Genomic DNA, 16,832 nt, shown 5'->3' with positions numbered 1-16,832 from the left:
AGCTCTGGTACCATTGAGGAAGTTCCTCTGAGTCTCTAAGATTTGGACAATGTCACTGAGCCAAGCCAGCCTTATTTCCGGAGATGAAGCCTGCACGATGAAGCGCGTCACACTTCCGTCTTTCCCCCGGGAGGTCAGGACCAGGCAGCATGGATCTTCAGTGTGCTCCTCCACACCCAAACAGCTGACCTTTGGAGGCCACACAACAGTAGTGTTATACATGAAGAAACTACACTAAACGAAATATGCATTGGAATAAAGTGTTAGTTTTACCTTGATGCTGTTTTTAAAAGTGTACCCTGGCAACAAGAAGCCTTTTTTCTTATCAATTGGCTCGCTGAAGATAACCAGCTGCTCAAACAGGAAGACCCGCCTCTCCCTCGCTCTGGACACAAAGCCAGTTTCCTGCTCACTGACAGAGAACGTATCCTGCTGGAGTAGCTTCCCCTGAGCTGTGATTTTACCCTGAAACATTAGGTGTGTAACAAAACAGTGTGTGAGACCCCAAAACACCCTGGATATATGTTTAACCTCTGTGGAGATTAAAAAAAAAAAAAAAAACATAGTTTCTCACCTCAAACCCCTGGAGTCTCCCAACATTCATCATATCGTTACAGCGTTTAGGCACAAAACACATCACCTCCACCGCCCTCTGATGAAGGAAATTGGATGAATCAATAAGTTAAAACACACAGGAAGATGTTCGCTACACACAGATTATAAAAACATGTATTTGTATTAAAACTGCAATGTGTAACCATTGGTGATTTTTGTTGTTGATGATGTACCATTATTTTTATGCTGTGTCTTTCATCTGCTATCAGCCTCTGTCAGGCAATACTATCAGACCTGAGTAAGTGAGCATTTATCCCATCAAACTACAGAATGACTGGGTTTTCTTGAGCAGTAGAAACTTTTCATGGATGCTTTGTGTTTATCAGCCATTTGCACGGACGATTTGGACCTTAATGCTTAATGGGCCAAATCGTCCGTCCAAATTGTCACCGACAGGATTTGGCATGCGTACTTCTCATTACCGTAAATCCTAGACCGTTTGTGATATCTAGAAAATTTAAAAACTATGGACTGGCGATCTGTCCAGGGTGTACCCCACCTTTCACCCTATATCAGCTGAGATTGGCACAGCACCCCCATGACCCTCATGTGGAGGATTAAAACGATAGAAGATGGATGGATGGCTACTGGAAAGCAGAGAAATAGAGCTTTGCACTCATATACTTATATACAATACAATCACAGACTCATAAGAGGGTTTTGGGCACAATGCTGCTGCTGCCTTCCTGTTCATGAAATTGGAATTGTGTGAACTCATTTGACCTTGGTTTGAAGGCACCAGACATTTGTTTGCATTTAAAAGTTACACACGACAGCTTTAATCTCACATAACAAAATTTTACCTGCAGCTCCTCAACGTCTCTTCCTGCTCTACTATAGTACTTGAGGAAGTCCTGAGAAAAAGAAAGAAAAATGAGATCTTTAATGCTTTGATAATAACAAAAACACATGTGCATTTACAGAATGACCTTTTAATTTATGTTAAAAAAAAGAAGTGTGACATTTCACTAAATAATGCTTTGATTTATGCTTCTGATAAATAACGTACTCATGCTGTTACGATCATAACCATTTGTGGTGTCAGGTTGCATAAAATGCTCATTGTTGTCAGTAAAATGCTGCCTTAATATCTGTTTCACATATATGAGAAAATGATGCTAATTTTATCATTTTATTGAAAGAACCTTCAGCAACAGTTGATACTTCATGATTCTCTGCACAGGTTTGATGAGCAGGTCATTGAGCTGCAGCCGGTGACCCAGCTGCTGCCTCAGCTCCTGTCAGGTACAATTAGAGAGAGAGAGAAAAATGTTTAAAGTAAAGTAAAAAAAAGTCATCACCAAGCTTTGCTGAAGTAAAAAAAAAGATTACTCACCTCAAAGTATGTCTCAATGTACTCTGAGACGATGTGCTCAGACCTGGGTTTGTTCTGACAGTAGACCACGTACATGTGAAGACGTCGTTCCTGGACATTTAAGACAGAGAAGCACATCATGTGGTGATTAATCTATATGCTTGTGTAACAAAGGGACGGATAAAGAGGGAATAAAACCTTTGAGCTGGTCCTGACAGTTGTAGGGTTTTTTTTCTTTCCCTGTAGAGTTTTGTGAAAGTTCATCTTTGCCTCATTATATCCAGTTCTAGTGGCTGAGTCAGACTGGTTTAATTAGGTAGTTTACACTATGCTGACGAGAGTGGGGCAGAAATGTCAAGCTAGAAATCTGCGCTGAAAGATTATGCACTCATACCACATACCAGAGATGCTACAGAGCCAATAACTGATCCCCCAGTTGCTCCAAGTTCAAATTTCAAAATTCAGCTGCTAGAATTTTCTGCCTTTCTGCAATGACTGATAATGGTCTCTTATAGAATTTGCTTTACAATACTTTCAATCACGAAACAACCTCACACCAAATGACATCAGCCTCCTTGGGCCTGACAGCCTGGGTCTTTTAAATGTTCCAGAGTCCAGTGTTTGCTATTCTGACTCACATCAGCTGAGTCTGTTGCTAGTTTTTGAAATGCATCTATAAACAGCTTTGTGGAACGGATTTCACTTCTGTTTTGTGAACTGCTGGTTTTATATGTATTTTTACTATAAAAAAAAAGGTATTTTATCTTCTCACTTATGTGTGCTCTTGTATATAGATGTGCATATCCTTGTTTGTTCATGCTTGCATGTATTAGGAACACCAGTTCAACTGCTTGTTAACATTAATATCTATCAGCCGATCACATGGCAGCAACTCAGTGCTTATAGGCATGTCGACATGGTTACGATAAAATGCAGAAGTACAAAACCGAGCATAAATGTGATCTGAGTGACACTGGATTTGGAATAGTTATTGGTACCAGACAGGCTGGTCTGATTATTTCACAAACGGCTCATCTACTGGGATTTTCATGCACAACCATCCGAAAAAGAGAAAATATCCTGTGGGCGAGGCGGTAGTTCATGTGGGCAAAAATGCATTTATGCAATTAATGCAAGACGTTAAAGGTCGTCAAAGGAGAATGACTGCTTCATCATAACAGAAAGGCAACAGTAACTCAACAGTAATAAGTTACAACAAAAGTATATGAGGAGAGTCTCTGAGGCCGACGAGTCAAACCACAGAGATTACAATCACAGACCTTTATTTGTGCGTCTGCACCTGCAGACAACTGATTTCTAAGATGAAGACATATTTGGATGACGGGGGCCAAGAGCTGCAACCTGCAATCAGCAAAGGTCAAACTCTCCTATCTACACTTGTTACTTACTGATTCGTAAACTCACATGTTTGATGAAGAGCTGAGAAAGGCTGTCTGGATCACCCACACATTTCTCCAGCTCTCCCAGGAAGTAACTGTGGGACACGAGGCAGAGAAGGCCAGAGAGGAAAAGTCATGCAGGAAACAAATCACAGGGGACATAAGACACACCAGACCTTCATGAAAAGTAAGAAACTCAGAATAATAACAGTTCAGATACGAAAGGAAGTGTCAGAGGACTCACTCCTTGTGCCAGTCATAGATCTGGTGTATGTTTCCAAACACAATCCTGTCCTTCCCTTTCATGTCCTCTGGAACTCCCTGGTTAGACATAGTGGCCATGTAGCCCTACACACACACACACACACACACACACACACACACACACACACACACAAATGTTGAGTCTGATTCTCATATATATATGTGTGTATGTATGTATGTAAATGTCAGTTTGAATAGTAGAGACAAACCTGCACTATGAGTCCGAGGTCTTCCACATACAACCTTTCTGTCTCTATTAATTCGGTCAGCACATATCTGAAAAAGATATTTAAATGCAGCAAATAAAAGACAAAAAACCAAAATGCACATCTATGTGAAGGGAATTTGTCATTTGTCATTTGCTTTAGAAATATGCTAAAAATGACTTTCATATAATGACATAAGAAGCATAAAGCCTGGATACAGGGGAGGAACAGATTGTCTGGCTCAGTTCAATTCGTTGTGTTGTGCATTGAACTTCCTGGCTCAAGTTTAACACTGAAGAGCGTCTACCAGGTAAATAATATGGCACAAGAAAGAATAGTGCAGCATATTTCACCACATATTTTTGTATCATTTACCTCTGGTTATGTTTTGCCCACATTTTTCTGTCAGTTTGTTGGACTTTGATAACACCTTCTAGGAATGTAGGTTATGAACCAAGGCCAAGGTAAAAATCAGATTTTGGTGGTGATCCTGACACAGAAATGAGCAGCCTTGGTTTCCGCTCTCCGAGTGCTTTGTCTAGGTTACATGATGGTATTTCTAATGAATTAAACACACATGATATAATGTACTTGAACAAATACTTTGTTCACATTGGACAGAGCAACATTTTTTTCCTTGTTAAGTATATCAGCACGGAAATAAATCAGTATATGTCCCAACATGTCAAAGTAATCCTTTAAACACCTACATGCTCTTCTCTAAGGCAATGCTCCTCTCCTCTTCGCTGTCCACTGTGGCAGACCACTGACTTCCTGAGTCATCAGTCACAGTGCAGCTTTCTTCCCCTTGGAGAGTGTTGATGCTGGATTTTTGACTCTGAAACACACGAGCGAGACAACACAGCATTAAATAGGCAATAAGAGAATGCTGGCTGGTACTGACGAGAATTCCAAATGGAATATAACCTTAAGAGTATTTTCATTTTCACAAAAATGTTTTTATAGTATTTTAATATTTTTTGTTGGCACATCAAACCAAAACAAACAACATTTTATTTTGTTGTTTATATTTCTTGCATCTTTTACTTTGTTACTCATTAGTACCAAATAAAATCAGAATGGGAAGACTTGGTTGTATTTAAATAGAGCTTTTCTAGTCTTGATGAGCTGCTTTACACAGTTTTGTCATTCCCCCATTCACACGCTGTATTGCTCAAGGCCACATATTATCTAGCAGAGTCAGGAATTGAACTCACATCCTTACAGTTGAAAGACAACTCGCCCTACCACTGAGCTACCATGGCTCAATCCTAACTTCTCACTTATTTAATACTTTTACTTTTAAAACTTAAGTACATTTTATATCAGAAAATAAATTTTGACACTTACAGTGTAGAGTAAATGTCACATACTTTAAGACTAGTACTTAAAAGTGACTTCAACTTCTTAACTAACTTAACCTAACTTCTTAATATATATATATATATATATATATATATACATACATACATATATATATACTGTATATGATGTCCTGATTCTGAGAAATACATCATTGGGGCAGTTTCACTGATCCTCAATTGGAAAAGTCAATCTACCTGCTAAATCTCAAGTAACCTGAGCGCAATGATCACTTTTTAATGCCGTCTTGTTGCTAAGGAAACTGTTGGGCAAAGCCATTAGGAAAAATAAAGTCAGGCCTGATGGATGAAGATGAGTAATGAGCAACATTTGCACAATTAGTCATGTCATATAATAGAGGTGGAGGGGATATGTTATATAATGCAGTACACACCATTGCTCACCTAAAAGCAGAATAATCTAATGTGATGGCTGTAATCCTCTTCACATATACTGTAGTCTCACTGCATTTTGTTCACAGCCTTGGTGTGCTGGATGTTAATCCTTCTTTGGAGGCAGTTTATAGGTCAAATATGCACTTTCTGTTTATTCTATCTTTTCCTCTTTTCTTTTTTTTGTAAGGTTTGTTCACGTCCTCACCCAGCAGCCTGACACGTTCTGCCCATGAACTGTGATCAGTATATCAGCCATAACAACTGTTCCACTTCACTCCCTGCTTCCTCTCCCTGTTTTCGCCAGCTATTCCTTAAATTTAAAGGAATAGTTCAAAATGATGGCAAATACACTGTCTTTGTTTGACAAGAAGCAGGTAAATATGTAATGTAAATATGTCACACAAGCCAGCAGCCAGTTATCTTATTTTAGCATTAAAAAAAAACAACTTAAGCTTGTTAATCAACATTTATCCATTTGTGTAATCCTGTGATGCAAACACCACAGCACAAACGTGACAATTTGATTGTTCAGAAGAAATGGTGGATTACTTTGTTTTTCTCTTATTCACACTCTGTATGAATAACAGTTAAAGATGAACTATTTAACCCACCTGTTCCCTGTTTTGTTTTAAACATATTTGTTAAAGGCCTACACATATATACAGCAGCAAGTAAAAAGAAAAAAAAGAGGCAGTTACAGAATGTACATATCAAATGCATACTTGAGGTGGGATTAAAGAAGAAAATAGATAGATAAATAAATAAGTAAGTAATGGTTGAAGCAGGGTCAGAAGCAGGCGTGAACTGCTGCGCCTACACCTAAACAAGATGAGGTGAGGGATTTAGAAGCTTATCTTATCTCAGTCAATGAGTGGCTGCCAGACTTTTGCAAATGTGGCCAAGGAGCCATGCATTATAAGTCTCAGTTTCTCAAGGCTGAGAAAGTGCAACACATCCTGCATCCATGGAGTACAGCTCGGGGGTGGGGAAACTTCCACTAGAGGAGAATCAACCCTCTGGCGTGACACATTTTGTTATTTGAAGTTTTGAACCGACTAGATTGTTATTGTTAAACACTAACCAGTTAACAGTTTTAAAGATGGAATTCCAGTAAAGTGGACAAGCTAGGACAATGAGGCAGGTGAACGCTTACAGTACAGCGGTTACAGGTAGGGTCTACATCTGGAAATATTTTTCCATGTTGTTTCCTGTTTTTATGCATTGCTGGGCTCACCGGACGCCGGGTCCTGCAACATATTTATCACACAATCAAACTTCTTATCATTTAACTCTCAACAAGAAAAGAAATAAAAGAATGTCCCAAACTTTCACACTGTTGCTTAAAGTGAAGACAAGTGTTTCTAATCACACTGTCCCAGTCAATGCTAAAAGGGAAAGAGCCAAAGTAAATATAAAAGCTGAATGTGTCCTGATATCATTTAATTCCAACAGACCCGCTGGCTGAGAAAGGTTGAAAATGAGGACAGTCATTTATTGAACAGACGTGATGGATGACAAGAATATTAGAACTCTTTAAAACCAGATTCTTCTCATCTGTTATATAAAGCTTATGAAATTTGACGCGGTCATTCCTTGGGGGAGAACTGTCCAACATCCACAGGCCTGTTTCTCACCTCGCCTGTTGGCCTCTTCTAATTTCAGAGTAAACTCCTCATCCTCAACCCTGACCCTGTTTCAGCCTCTTTCTGGCTGCTTGGCTATAGCTGATAACTTCCAGATGCCGTCCAGAAGAGCCCACAGGATTGATTCCATTCACCACCGCCTTTCAAGGAGTTCTCTCTTCAGTGTGGGGTCTCAAGAAAGATCTGATGTGGTATGTGCGTGTGTGTGTGTGTGTGTGTGTGTGTGTGTGTGAGCACACACGCAAAATATGCAACAAAATGTGAGAAACTGTTTGACTTACTTGGCAGAGTTATTTGAAGTCAAATGATGTGTGCAAATAAGAGTGACTCCACATGCTGAAACCACTCAACGGCATGCAGCGATAAATTTGCATTGTTATAAATCATGGTTTGCATGAGTTACTTAGATATTTAAAGCTCCAGTGCGTAACTTTTGGGGATTTTTGTTGTTTTGGTTGACAAAAATTATTTAACAGTATTTGTATGCTGCGTCCCTCATCTGAAAACTGGATCTGTCAATCAAAACTATCAGAACCTGACTGAGGGAGTGTTTGTGTGTATACAGCAGCAGCACAGAGGCAGGCGGGGACAGGAATTCATCATCTTGCTGTCAAGCTGCTGAACTTTTTGTAGCCTATTTCCAGGCTTGCAAAGATGGATTAAAGGACGATTAATGAACGTATGATCGTACAAAAACTGCTGTGAATTCTCAGTCCTTTCCAAGTATTTAATGTAGTCTGCACTTAAATTATTATCTTTGCTTTTTTTGTTTAATGATCCTGTTAAACTACAGCCAGTCACCCAGTGCCAGTCCCTGGATTTGGATTTGGAGCCACTATATTATATCCTCCATGGTAATAAAATGTGTGGCAATTTATATCATTGCCACACACTCAATCAAAGCAAATCAAACTTTTAATGTAACTGCTTGTTGTGTGTCTGAGCCTTTAATCCAACTATAATAAATCACCTGAAATAGTGTGAGGGTGAGTGTTTGCATTTGTTACCTCTTAAGGACCTTTTCGTCAGGACCAGTAGTCCTCATGGAGACTAAAACCTGGTCCTATTGAGGCTGAACCTCATTCCTAAGGAACTGGTTAAGTTTAGGGCTAACATTACAGTTTGTGGTTAGGTTTAGGATTAGGCACTGATTGGTTATGATTAGGATTAGGGATGAGGCTTTTTTTTTTCTTTTTTTTAAACTGTCCAAATGAACGTAAATCAATGCAGTGTCCTAAGAAGAACAGCAAACTTGTTTGCATGTTTGTAATATAATGGAATAGAATAGAATAGAATAGAATAGAATAGAGGCATTACTAGGCTGTGTGTATCTCTGCCTTGCAGGAGGTCAGGAGGGCAGGACGGTTGTGTAGGAGAAGAAGCTGCTGGACTCAACATATCGTCTCTCCACATCTGTTCAGTATAAAATCAAACAGTCATTAGACACAAACAGATAAAACGTGTTCACTCATGATGAACATATGCATGCATTGAGGCAAACGCTCTAAGTCTCTAAGTCTAACCGTGTCTCCGGAGGGGAGGATGTTGTAATTATCTTGTGGTTCCTGAGGCCTCTGCTGAGCTTCATTGTGGGAAAGAAGCAGCGGTGGCTGCCTCCCGTCCGACCTGCACATCTGCTTCTCAGCTTTCGCTGCCCCTGCTCTGGCATCAGAGCTCAGCTTGCGCACGGGGTTGCTGAGCCATCTCTTCAGGGCACTGACAGGGTGCCGTGATCCTCCAGACGAGGAGTGTGAGCAGGGGCTGGAGCTGCCCGAGGCCTGGTGGGGCACAGAGCCCACTGACGGGCCGATGCTTCCGTCACTGCCTGCCACGGTGTACGACTCTGCTGCAGACAAAGAAGAGGCGGATTTGAGTTAAAGTACAGCAGCTAATTGTGAGGCACATCCTCTCAGGTCAGATGATTCCGACAGATTTCGGCACAAAAATGTTGTTCAATTTCCTGTGCTAAGCCCAAACTGTAACTTTAAAAGCTACAGCTACTGCACCTACTGCTCCTAAATCATTATAAACACAAAAACAGGTCTGTTCTCAGGGGGAAGGAAATCTTAAACCATAGCTTGACAACTTGGATTTGTTGCACACAGTTAAAAGAAAACATCGTTCAACCAAAACCATGGTAAAAGTAATCAAGATCACACTGTTCATATCACTAAATGTGTGTAAATATAAAAAAACAGGAATTGCATGTGGTGCTTATTTATAATGTGCACAGTGATTAAGAAGGAAGCTCTTCAAAGCAACAGAATCATTCAGATTCAACTACATATCCCTGTAAAACAAAAGACTTAAAGCTGTAGTGTGTAACTTTTCAATATGAACACATGCCCATTACATTTAAACTGGTGTCATATGACTCTCGCTGTGTTAATCTGTATAGCTCTGCTTAGTTTTTACGTCTGTAGTGACACCGAGTGGAGTGTTTTCCATCAGTGTTTCCCAACCCTGGACCTCAGGGACTCACCGCTCTGCATGTTTTAGATGTTGCCCTGCTCAAACGCACCCAACTGACCATTGGGAAAGACAGTTTTACATTAAGACTGATGGAGGTAAGGTGGAAGCACAGTGAAGAGGACAGTGAAGTTAAGATTAAGGACTCAACTTCACTTTTCTGAGACATGAGTGAGGTAGTGAGATAACTAAATGAATGCTGAAAGTGAAAGGTTAGAACAGGGTTGTCAAACATACGGCCAACGGGCCAGAACCGGTCCACTGGGGGATCCAATCTGGCCCGCAAGATGAGTTTGTGAAAATGTCTTTAATAATAATGATGTGAAATACTATATTTTCAGTTCCAGATACCTGTGACTAAATGTTTTGTGCCTTTGCAGAAATCCACTGTGATCTGAAAGACGTTGTAATGCACATGTGTAAATGGTCAACTTATATTGTTGAAATTGCACTTATTTTCTTCAATAAATTTCAGGTTGTTCATAATTTTAAGTTGTGTAAAAATGTAAAATGTAAAACACTAATGACCAAATAGATACTTCATTAAATTTAAAATTTGGAGTTCTTGTTGTTTCTAGGTTATTATGGTATTGTTTTACTGGTCTGGCCCACTGGAGCTCAGTATGTGACCCAAGAATTAAGAGTTTGACACTCAGGGTTAGAATATGAAGCTAGAATTGTCCTCAAAAAGATATGAAACAACAAAATCTAACCATTTCTTCCTCAGAAAAATCAGCCCATTACTTTTTATTTCACAGACAGACAAGCGTGGAAGAAACAAATATCTAATATCAAATTCTTGCTCAGTTCAATATCAAATAAGATTGTATTACTTTTATGTATTTATTTTATTAAAACGTAGATGTTAAAGGCTTCAAACTGAATTTTTCTTGGACTTTGTGACCCCAGGGCAGTTACAGCTGAACTCTGGACTGACATCTTTCTACAACTCAGGCTGATGTGACACAGGAACTGACACCCTTTTTCGCACTACAGCTGGAACTTGTTTTCCGCTTCACGGCTGTTCGCGTTGGAAAGTGGTACATAATCCTCAACCACACTGTTTTAATCAAGCATCCTTACAATAATATTCACTTCGTTCTGCTGATCGTAGCAAAAGTGGAATCTTTCAAGGGGCCCTACTTTGTCGTTTTGGATGCCTCCCAGAAGCCGCTGTTCCCTGTCAGCACATTTATGTAAGCTGTAATCATAATAACAAGCTTTCAAGAAGCCAGTGAAAATCTGGGTCAGCCATTTGCCAAAAACTGCCTGATACAGCCATTAAACAAGACCCCATAATGACATTAAAAGACTGAGTGATGTGTTTTTCTTCCTGTTCCATTTCAACACTCTGTTTAATGGTTTTATATATAACCATCATCATATACACACATACACATATATAACCATCATCATATACACACATACATATATATATATATATATATATATATACACACACACAGTATATATAACTGTATTTAAATAATGTGGAAAATTGAAGGTTGCTGATTATGATGGCTGATTAAGATGGCTGGGAAGGATATTGCCATTTTCATACGGAAAATGGCTAAATATTTTCAGATAAATCTGTTCCGACATATCACTAAAAAGATCAATTGTTATCCTGCTGAATGAAGGCACTAAAGCAAGTAAAAGTCAGGGGTTCAGTGATGTCACCAGAATTCATTCACTGTGAATGAGACTTAAATTTAGGGTTAGGGTTTAATTGTTGACATACAATTAAATACTAATATTTTGGGATCACAGGGATCACTAGAGCAAGGTTATTAACGAAATAACATAAACTAAAATTGAAAAAACATTTACGTTCACTGAAATAAAAACTCGTTTTAAAAAAACTAACTAAAACTAGTTATTATTTATTTTTTTTCCTCTGTTCTGTTTTCAATTTGTTTTTGTTTACAATGTTGACATAAGGCTATGCAAGTTAAACATAACATTCATTATGTAGTTAATTGGGTTGAGTTGGTTCATCTAAGTGAATCAAACCTCTAGACTTTTATTGGGTTTATTGTTTTGGTTTATTTTGCTTATGTTTTTCCTCAAATTGAGTTCCTGAGACTCACAAACATCATGAGGGTTTAATATTATTATTATTATTATTATTATTCATGTTGTTATGTTCATGTGTGTCTTTAGTCTGTTAGCTATTGGATTTTTACCTGGCACACAAACACACATCCAACAGCAATATGATGCACATTTTGCACTTTTCATAACCTTGGTCCTGAGCTGCTGTCACTGATCAATGACTTCATCTCTAATACTCAATAGTGTCAATATTGACACGTGTTTTAATGCATTTATTTAGTCTTTAGACTCTTTCCTTTCTTTAAGTTTCTTTGGCAATATAGGCAGTTGTTGCTGGAGTACCAATCATTTGACTGAAGGGACCAGTATGCACATCAGTAATAGACAGTGCTCACTCAGACTGGAGCATTTATCATCATTAGTCACTAAAATTACAAGCCCGTGTTGTCACATCCACTCGGTCTCTGAACTGACCCGCAGTGGTGTGTGACGGTCACTGTGACGTCCAGATTGCCGCTGAGTTAAGGGACCCAGCTCATGTTTGCTTGAGACACTTATGTAATGTGTCATTTTCCCATGGACCAGCAGCTGGACCACCATCCGGACTGCGGGGGGGTTGTATGAGCAGATCATGCTTGCAAGCATACATGCTGTGAATGCATCCTCACATGCAGTTGCATCACCAACATCCAAGTTATATTTATCACTGTTATCTTCTGCAAAACTTGTTGTTTGAACTCAAAAATATATGAAAGGGAAACAATTTCTGTAAACGTTTTCTCTTCAGTGAGGTGGATCTGTGAGACTTGTTGTTGTTTACTGTGTGACACAAATTGTCCTGTGTGTGCAAATGGATGGATGGATTAAGGTTGGGTTTGGATTTTTTCATCCATTGGCTCAGAAAGCACAGCTAACCTGATGGAAAAAGATGACAGCTGCACACAGGACCAAACATTAGTCAGGGCTCAGGCAACCTGACAATAATCCCTGTCTGCAGTATAAGACACTGGCAGCTCAAACACAGACAGCACCTTGTACAATACTGCAGCTCAACAGTTTAATCTAAAGATAGAAACAAACTTGTTTCTGAAATGGAGTCTCTGAAAGTTTACAGATTTCTCATTCATGACTTAAAAGCAAAGGCATTGCTTGGATTACGTAGAGCTGTGCACTTCCTCCTCGCACCTATCAAGACTACACACAGCCAAAAAAGGTGTCTGTGAATCTTATTTTAGCTTGAATTGGAGTTTATTTTTAAATGTGAAGTGTACAAGTAAAGTGGGGACTTTGTGGACAATATGATGTGATGTGACTGAATGAATAACTACAGTAGTATCCCCTGGCTAAATCATTGTTGTCTCTCCCTCTCTGTCTCTCTCCACAGTTGAGTACATTTTCCTCCACTTGACTCCATAGATGGTCACAGCAGGAACTACTGAGATGCTGCATCAAACAGCAGGATGATGCATCACCATGTTGATTAAAGCTCTACACATGGTATATGTCAGGCCTTCAGCTTGGGCCACATGTGCATGGCAGCTGACTGCTGTTGCTTCATACATTGTGCATGCTAACAGATGAAAACATGATCAGATCCAGTCATTCTGGGCTCAAAATGTCTGCTTCACTTCCTGTTGAAATACTGCCAAGACATGTGCAGTGGACATATCAGCCACTGTCACAACATCCTCTGCATTCATTCAGATTAATAGAATTAGAGATTTGAAGAACATGCGTCAACTTGCTTGCTCAACGTCAAGTACTATACACATGGAGGGTTAAAAGGTACAGTATGTAAGAACTGGTGACATCTGATGTTGAGTGACTGCAAGAAAGTGAGGCATTCACCACTCACAGAACTAACGTCAACAAGAGCATAACATTGTCCTTCAGCTGATGTGGTTATTCCTTTTTCAAAACGTCAAGTCATAGTTGTGTAGGAGAGGGAGGTTAAAATATTTCTCTGACTGTCAAAATAAGGCCCTGCAAAATAGCAGCCTCAATAAAGCAATGTACCTGTCTGAAGTACATGTAAAAGCCTTATAGTAAACAATTTCTTATTGTTTTAATCTTATTATACACAGAGCCACATGGCAGATTGATGTTAATGCTGTTGTTGTTGTAGAAGACCCCTGGCTTTTTGCTGCAACAAGGGTCTTACTGCATGGAGTTTGCATTTCAAGTTGGTTGGTGAAACACACGGTTATTCAACTGGTGCTACAGACATCATGCCATGTAGATTTAACATCTGATCTTGGCAGAATGCCTTTTTATATTTCGCAGCTGAATGGAATATACTTCCACATGAGATCAAATTTCTGGATAACTTTTTGAATATTTGATGATGTATTTTGTGCTCCTTTAAGATTTTATCTTCACAACATAATAAGTTATTTCACAACTTTTGTGTGTTTATCCTTCACATCTTAAATATTTGTGATGACGTGCTATATTGTGTTTATAAATTTTTACTAAAACTATATCAAATAAATCAAAATAAATCAAAATAAATCAAAAATCAAACTCCCCATGTGGCGTGGGTTTTCTCCAGGTTCTCCAGTTTCCTACCTAAATGTTACACATTGGACTATATTATTATTATAAGTTTTATTATTAGAACTTTTATTATAAGTGCCTCCCATCATCTGTATATTTTCATTTTATAAATGTATTCTATGTTAATATCTGAGTTATTCAGGTGTTTGGATCAGAGTGGTGACCGTCAGGAGTGACCTACACCGTTGTTAGGTGTGAGCTGTTTGGGCTATGTCAATAAACAAAGACAACAATGATTATGAGTAATATCCCGTTAATATCACGTGTGACTACATCCTGCATGTTGACAGCTGACCCAGTTTCTACAAAGTCGGTGGCCGTGCACTCCTCACGCCACCACTTCCTTTTTCCCACAGCACTGCAGACTGCTGATGTGAGCTCTCACTCGTACACTGTGGTCACTTGGCTTTTTTCGTCCCACGCCCCCCAAAAATGTCTCAGTCAGTACGAGCTCCTCTCAGAGAAGGTCCCAGTCCAAACTGAACATGAGGAAACGTGGTTTCAGAGCTGCAGCAAACCTACTATGATGATATCTAGATCAACATTTAATACCCTAAATGACTGAACCTTAAATCTGCATCCTGTTGTTAGCCACTTGGGGGCAGCACAAAAACTGTTGTATATAACAACTATCAGGGCCCGAGCACAAATGCCAGGGGCTGAAGCGCCCGAGAAGGTGAAAACAAAGGCAAAATTGAGTTCCACCGAATTTCCGGAAAATTGGTGGAGAGATGTTATACATCAAGATGAACAAAAAAGTCGACCTTTTTTTCCTATTCTGCTCTGCCAGTTGCAAACTTTGTCAGCTGTTTTTTCAGTTATAGATGAAAAAAGCCTTCTGCTGCAGCTGTAAATGATTGTGGCGAGACTGAACCAAAAGTGTCGAGTTATAAAACCAGAGCCATGAGCTGAAAAAGACCCAGAGAGGTACTGAGTGCAAGTACAGCACGGCCTTAGTCTGAAATGAAACCCACCATGACTGTAATGTGGAGCATGCACGATGACATATTTATGAGCTGTGCAACTGCGCCGCTAAGACTTGAATAAATGCTGATGGACTGATTTGTAGTCTTGGGGATGACAGAGATGTGGACTGAGATGAGAGGAAGTGAAGCCCAAAATGATAATGATTTCATCACCTTATGACAGATACCTTTTAATCGTGTTTTGATGTTTTAAAGGTCCAGTGTGTAAAATTTGTGGGGGGAGGTGCACTAGCAAAAAGGTGCACTAGCAAAAATTAGCCTTATAATATAAGCCTTTTGTGTGTCCACCACTTCACGCTGTTATGTTTCTAAGGCAGCCCAAACAAACATGCGTTTAGCATTTACTACACAAATGAAGAAGAATGGCTCCATCCACATTAACCTCATGCATAAACAAACAAAGCAGAGGGAAGGAAATGGCAGAGACAGTATGTGAATGAAAGAGAGGAGACACTTGTGACAGAGTGTTTACAAATGCACATTAGGGATGTAAACACTAGACAATGACAGAGGGTGTGTGTGGAGGAGTTTGTTGCACTTTGCAGACTCACCATTTGTTGTCACTAATTCTTACACACAGGACATTTAATACATTGTGTGAAACACCCAGAATTGACAAGCAGGATATTATGTCCTTGCTGAACCCTTCTGCTGTGTGAGATTATATATAACTGATGAAGACCCAGTGTGTAAGAATTTGTGGCATCTATTGGTGAGACAGACTGTAGATTAAAAATAAACGGAGGACTCCAAAGCCATGTTTCCATCATGGTACAGTATGGTCCAGTTTCGAATGGTAAAGCCCTGGGTCAGGCTTGCGTTTAGACGGAGAACCTTTACTTGTTAGGCGGGGTGTGGGCTGTGCCCGAGATATGTAGTGTCACATCGTACCGGTGCAAAAACAATGAACAACAATATCGAATGCAATACACCAACAACACAGCTCAACAATAGAGGACATCCAGCTGATGTTTTTTTCCTGCTCGGTTTGTGGCTGTTTGTCTCAACAAGACGTCAAGCTTCGTGTGAGAAGAGTCAGCGGGCGTTGAAGAAACACCGGCCGCAGGAGAGTGACTCTTTTCTCTTTTTGCCCAATCAGCTGACTGTCGTGAGTGGAGCCAATCTAGCTCCACCCATACGTAATATTACTCTGGTACCCCAAAAGAAGGGTACCAAAAAATGGAACAGTTGGGGCCGGTTGTTTTTGTATTATTCCTAATGGAAACGCCAAAATAATGGTACCATATCAAACCGAACCACTCCACTCGGTGGAAACACGGCTCAACATTCAGCACCTCCTTCCACGACTGAGTCAGGGAAATGCAGGGGTCTTCACAGACCAGAAAGGATTAAAACACTCTTTCACAACTCTCTTTATTCCCCCATTATCCAACTCCTTCTGCCATTTCTCCTTCTTTGTGTGGTTTATGCATAGTTTATATGGGCAGAGCAATTCTTCTTCATTTGCACAGCAAGCTGCTGCCTCAAAATGCAAAATTACAGCTCTTGCTGGTTTGTTTGTTTGGGCTGCTGTAGATACATGGCAGTGCAAGATGGTGGCCTCCA

The 16,832-nt window shown here is 39.7% G+C and overlaps 1 protein-coding gene across 3 annotated transcripts in view; it reads right to left on the bottom strand.

Moving 5' to 3' along the window:
• Positions 1-16,832, bottom strand: part of arhgef25b (Rho guanine nucleotide exchange factor (GEF) 25b) — a 30,695-nt gene that overhangs the window by 4,328 nt on the left and 9,535 nt on the right. For 2 of the 3 annotated variants that reach the window (XM_058632388.1, XM_058632389.1), the window contains 12 exons: positions 8,724-9,046; positions 8,518-8,613; positions 4,511-4,638; positions 3,804-3,870; positions 3,575-3,678; positions 3,356-3,425; positions 1,952-2,041; positions 1,761-1,853; positions 1,419-1,469; positions 575-652; positions 274-465; positions 12-189 (listed from right to left, as the gene is read on the bottom strand). In XM_058632388.1, coding sequence (XP_058488371.1) covers positions 12-189; positions 274-465; positions 575-652; positions 1,419-1,469; positions 1,761-1,853; positions 1,952-2,041; positions 3,356-3,425; positions 3,575-3,678; positions 3,804-3,870; positions 4,511-4,638; positions 8,518-8,613; positions 8,724-9,046 — 1,470 coding nt within the window. The remainder of the gene's footprint in view (positions 1-11; positions 190-273; positions 466-574; positions 653-1,418; positions 1,470-1,760; positions 1,854-1,951; positions 2,042-3,355; positions 3,426-3,574; positions 3,679-3,803; positions 3,871-4,510; positions 4,639-8,517; positions 8,614-8,723; positions 9,047-16,832) is intronic. The other variant, XM_058632390.1, reaches the window with a different exon arrangement.

This window comes from Solea solea, chromosome 6 (genome assembly GCF_958295425.1).
Source record: "Solea solea chromosome 6, fSolSol10.1, whole genome shotgun sequence".
NCBI lineage: Eukaryota > Metazoa > Chordata > Actinopteri > Pleuronectiformes > Soleidae > Solea > Solea solea.
Note: the sequence above shows the minus strand (reverse complement) of the source record. Positions and strands in the feature narration are given on the sequence as shown.